This window comes from Lolium rigidum, chromosome 2 (assembly GCF_022539505.1).
Source record: "Lolium rigidum isolate FL_2022 chromosome 2, APGP_CSIRO_Lrig_0.1, whole genome shotgun sequence".
Taxonomy (NCBI): Eukaryota; Viridiplantae; Streptophyta; class Magnoliopsida; order Poales; family Poaceae; genus Lolium; species Lolium rigidum.
Genome location: NC_061509.1, coordinates 199,241,526 through 199,247,250, shown reverse-complemented (window position 1 = coordinate 199,247,250; position 5,725 = coordinate 199,241,526). Strand labels below are relative to the sequence as shown.

Genomic DNA, 5,725 nt, shown 5'->3' with positions numbered 1-5,725 from the left:
AGCGCAACTCCCTTCCCTAGAATCCCCTAAAACCGCAAACTGACGCCGGTCCCACGCGTCAGCCCCCTCGCAGCAGCCGCATCGGACGGCCAGGCGCCCGCGAAATCCTAGATCTGACGGCCCAGATCCGCTTCTAACGCCCTATATATTCCTAGCCTCACCCACAGCCACGAGCTCCCTCTCTTTCCGCCTCCACTCTTCCCGACCCTCCACACAACCTCTCCTGCTCCCCACAGCGGCGGCGGCGGAGCCTGCTGCGACGACGGCGACGATGCAGATGGCGGCGGCGACGACCGATGCTCCGGCGGCAGCTGTGGCGCACCCACATCCGCACGCCCACGGCCCACCGGTGCCGCACGGCCACGGCCACCCGCACCCGCACCACCACATGCCGCAGCCGCGGTGGGTCGTCCTCCCCTACCCCCCGCCGCCGCCGATGGTGGCCGCGCCCCCGCCTCCTCCGCCGCAGTACGTCAAGCATTTCGCGCCGCCGGCCTCGGTCACTCCGCCTCCGCCATCGGCTGGATCCGGCGGGAACGGGGGTGACGAGAACCGGACGATCTGGGTCGGCGACCTCCAGTACTGGATGGACGAGAACTACCTCCACAGCTGCTTCGGCCCAAGCGGCGAGGTTAGTTAGGCCTTCACGAGCCCGCTTATCCGATCCAGCCTTGCCCGTGGCGGATCTCTCAAATCCAGTTTTATTTCTTCAATTGTGTTGCAAATCGAGATAGCAAAGCTAATTTTGCGGTTAACATATGTGTAGTAATGATAAAGCTGTGTGTTTTTCCTACTGTTGGCTTGATAAATGCTAAAGTTGACAGCTTTGAGACCAATCCATGCAGTATGGTTGAAATCGACTAGTTAGTTGTTTTGCCACAATCCGGAACCTGGATTTGGAAATGTACTCGGGTGCAATAGCCAATATATTAAATGATGTTTGTGGCGAATTATCCCATGGATGTGCGAGTTTCTGTAGATTTAGTGTTGCTACGATGGTAAAGGCACCAACTTTTCAGTTTACACTTATGTTGTTTGGATGAATGCATGAGACACATTACAATTTGCTAGAGATATATGGAGCATACGCAAAGATTACTTTTTCTTGAATTTACCATGTGAAGAGAACACATCACACTTCTAGGTTATACCATTGTGTCTTCCATGCATTGCTAACTGTCATTCTTTCCACCCATCTGTTCTGTAGGTGGTGACAATTAAAGTTATTCGCAATAGGCATTCTGGAGTTTCTGAGGGTTATGGTTTTGTAGAGTTCTGTTCCCATGCATCAGCAGAGAAAGCACTTCAGAATTTTGCCGGTCATGTAATGCCTAATACTGACCGAGCTTTTAAGTTAAATTGGGCATCATATAGTGTGGGAGAAAAACGCTCCGAACTTGCTTCTGATCACTCAATTTTTGTTGGTGATCTAGCTGTTGATGTTACCGATGAAATGTTGATGGAACTTTTTGCTAACAAATATCGATCTGTGAAAGGAGCTAAAGTTATTATTGATGCAAACACGGGCCGTTCTAGGGGATACGGGTTTGTTAGGTTTGGAGATGATAATGACAAAACTCATGCCATGACTGAAATGAATGGTGTATATTGCTCCACTCGGCCAATTCGCATAGGACCTGCAACTCCTAGAAGAACTACAGGTATTTCCATATTTTCAAACTTGTTTTGAGTAACATGTTTGGTATCATGTTCGAGCTTGGTGTTGGCATTTGCAGTAATTATGGCATTCTACTCCTCCCATATAACAAATTGTTGACTTTTCGGATATGATTTAAGTTAAACTTTTGAAATTCTGACTATAAGTATTGCTATTAATATAGATCAAGAACATGTAATCATATGTTTAGAATTGAAACTAAAAATGTATTCATAATACAATATTTTTCTTGGTTTACATATATTATAGTAAAAGTTAGTGGGCAAAGGTAAATCTTGAAAACCATGTCATCTTTTTGTGATGTGAAGGGAGTAACACCAAGCAAATGCTTGGGGCCTTGTTGGTCGGTCAGACATGTTAGTATCACTACTTCAGTTTGATGCTCAGTGTTTTGTTATGCAGAAGTATTTTAGGTTCAGTGATCTGCATCCGTCTAGGAGACACTCTCCTGCCTTGCCATCTAGCATATTTATCCTGCATTGGCAAATCACCTGGCCCCTCAATTGGCACTTAGTTTCTAGGCGCTTGGTCTGCTGCCTGTCTAATGCCTTGCTGATCACTAATTATCAGTTTCTCACTTTTATATCTATCATTGTTTTAATATCTATGATTATTGTACTTTCAGGTGATTCTGGCTCCTCTCCACCAAGGCAATCAGATGGGGACTCGACTAACAAGACAGTATGTGCTTGTTTCCCAGTTGTTACCTTTCTATCTCTTTGTCTAAACAAATCTATAGATTCTTATGTGTAGAAAGACTAGTATCTTATCAGTTTTTGTTGTAGGTATATGTTGGTGGGCTTGACCCCAATGTCAGTGAAGATGAACTAAGGAAAGCATTTGCAAAGTATGGCGATGTTGCCTCTGTCAAAATTCCTGTTGGGAAACAGTGTGGCTTTGTTCAATTTGTCAACAGGTAATATTATGAAGATCTTTGTATACACCCTTATAAGAAATTGTTAGATGCTGAAGTATTTATCGGTTCTTGCTGCAACATTTGATATTATGTGAAATGAATACCTTGTTGCAGAGCTGATGCAGAAGAAGCACTACAAGGGTTGAGTGGATCAACAATTGGGAAACAGGCAGTTCGTCTTTCTTGGGGACGCAGTCCAGCAAGCAAACAGGTTTGAACTTGTCTAGACTGTAATTGTATCTTTAATTAATCTCACCAGATTACGATATCATCAACTCTTTGATTGACTTATTCAACACTTGCTTAATGCACATCTGTAAATCTGCATTGACAAAGATAATTTGCATTAATTGCACATGTTTACACTATTCAGGATATTCTTCAAATCAGAAATAAAAGTTTCCTACATACTGTTGCATTTTGTGACTTGCATTTGGATGTGTTTTGCATGACTCAGTTATAAATTAGTTTGTTTTGGGTGTTGTTTATCTCTAGTTTTTTCATTGAATCTTTTGGAAGAAAGAAATAGTGTTTGATATGTGCCCATGGTAATTTCTCCCTATGCATGAGATGTTGTTGCGTGCTAGACATAGAAACCTGTAGTTGTGATACAGTGCAGGTTTAGGTCCTGTAGCCCTGTGTTTGGGTGGTATTGTCTCTGATCCAGCTCTAGCCATGGTCATGCGGCTTGTGAGATTGATTTTGGAGAAAAATCTCATTTCCTTCTCAATGGGCGCTAAAAGATATAATTTAATCTTCCCTTATCTAATTGGAATGCAGTCCAGTTTTATCTAGGCCCAAGCAGCACAACCGGAAGTAAAACAATAAGCTAATCTTATCTGATACCCTACATTCGTAAATAGATGTTTTGATGTGGGCCTGGTCTCAATTACTATATTATGAAAATATTTTTCCTGAAAAATCTAGTAATATCGTTGCCATTTGGCCTATATTGGTATATTATGAAATATGATTACAAATTGAAAAAGTTTGGCTGCATGTGTCTAGAACGCCATCTAGTATTGTACTACTGGAGGTAGTTGTGCCACTTTCCTCATGCGCCACATAATTGGGTCATGTGCCAAGGATATGCATGAGCCATTATTGGTGGAGAAGATCATAATAGAGGCTTAAGCCAGTGGTAACAGGCATTTGAAATCTGTTAGAAACTAAAAGTGGAATCGCTTGTCCCCTCCTGACAGCTATGATTGCAGGCATGCTTGTTGAGAAGGGCTCTGTTTCTCTGTAAAAATGTGTTCACACCAAGAAGATGCCTCCTGAACTGACCTAGTAGTTAATACAGCTATAGCGTAAGGGTTTAATTATGTTACCTGAGTCATCCCTGCAAGTAGGGGAGCATGCAGTCTTTTATTTTATTTTGTAGATGCATATGTTTTGGCAAAACTCCGATCCTGAGTTTGTTCAAAAGCAGTGAATATCGTGCAAGATTACCACTGTTTCCCATGTGTACAGAACAAGTAGGGTTCCTCGTATTGTACTAGGCATCTTGATACCCAATGCTGACCGTTGTGGTGCATGGCTTCCTTTATTATATCCTGGGCTACCATGCATGGTCATCAGTCACCGCTCATTGATCTGTGGCCACATGCACCTTGATTGCTTCAAATGTTGATAGCACGAGTCATTTGGTTGTGTTGTGCATTATCAGGCAATGGAATGCCCTGTTCCGTGTATCATAGCCAGCCTTTTCTCAAACCTGTGTGAGCTGTGTTGTATCCTTTTCTGTCAACTCAAAGGAGAGCACTCAGCTGTGAGCTGTGTTGTATCCTTTTCTCGCTGCTTGCATGTATCAGCTTTTAACCACTTCTGCTCTATTCTTGCGTGTAGATTACTCCTAAGTTATTTTTTAGCTGCTGTAGTATCATTTTTATGTTTAACGATGTATTGTTTGTGCTGACAAATCATAATGTTGTTTTTTCCAGTCTAGGGGTGATTCTGGCCACAGACGGAATGGCATGTACTATGGAACGCCATTCTATGGTGGATATGGCTACGGGTCGCCAGTTCCCCACCCAAACATGTATGCTGCGGCCTATGGAGCCTACCCTTTCTACGGTAACCAGCAACTAGTGAGCTGACGAGAGAGGTTGTCTCTGTTTCCTCCAATGGAAAACAAGGTTTTGGTCCAGTAAGCATAGTAGCGTATGATGACATATTATAGATGGCCATAAAAGTGGGCGAGAGAGACAGGTATATGAATGTGATGTCTGCAGATTTGTGCTGCTAGTAGAACCTAAGGCTTGTAGACAATAAAGAGCTATTCGTATTCTTTTTAAGAAATTTTGACTTGGTAATAAAACTATCAGTTGTACGTCCAATTGCTTTGTTTTTCTTAGTATGATAAGATTACAGTTGGCTAATTGCTAGGTTATTTTTGAATGTCTGGCTCTGATATTTGTATCTGTTCTTGTCGTGATATCCTATTTCCATCCAAATGCCAAGTCTTATGGTAGAAGTTACCCTTTTGTGGATATCATTAGCTTACCCTTTTGTGTTCATATTGCCTGACAATATCGGGCCTGACGCAATATTTGTTAGACAAGATTGACCTTGATGCGGTGATGCGGCGTGCTGATGTATACACAGGGATTGGCTATCAGATGGCAAATCAACGGAGGACGATGAGCCGGACAGAGTTAAAATGACTTAACAGAATCTCGCTCTGTTGATATGACGCATGTGCTTGAAGCAAAGGAAATCTATTTGATAAATACAGAATCTTCCCCCGTGGCTTCAGACTAGATTGATCGGTTTCACAAGCCACCGTACCACATGAATGCTAACGGTTCTTTGAACTCTGGGTATTAGTTCCCTTTTGAGAATGGCTTCAGTTGCTATCAGGATAGTCCCATCTGGATTGAGCGGTGAAAAATGTGTACTTTGAATGGCATTGGCAATTTGTCACCAATGTGGTTCTTGAGTTGGCTGGCATGGAATGCTGGGTGTAGCTGACAACCATCGGCAAGGAGGAGTCCTTAAGAACTGGACCAATTTTCTCCAAAATGCTAAGTAGCCTGTAATACTTAGCATGCCGTTTCAAGTATCTGCCAATGCTGAGGGAGGTGTGTATGGATGGTTCAAGCTTTAAGTACACCATGTCTCCTACAAGG

At 43.0% G+C, this 5,725-nt stretch overlaps 1 protein-coding gene across 1 annotated transcript; it reads left to right on the top strand.

Annotated features, from left to right (window-relative positions):
• Positions 1 to 312: 312 nt before the first annotated feature.
• LOC124692818 (polyadenylate-binding protein RBP47-like) lies at positions 313 to 4,933 on the top strand (the record flags this gene model as incomplete). Its single annotated transcript, XM_047226251.1, is given in 6 exon segments — positions 313 to 631; positions 1,208 to 1,661; positions 2,304 to 2,359; positions 2,464 to 2,594; positions 2,709 to 2,805; positions 4,538 to 4,933. Coding segments are annotated over 6 exon segments (1,213 nt in total), but the record flags the coding sequence as incomplete, so codon positions are not given.
• Between the last annotated feature and the right edge of the window lie 792 nt (positions 4,934 to 5,725).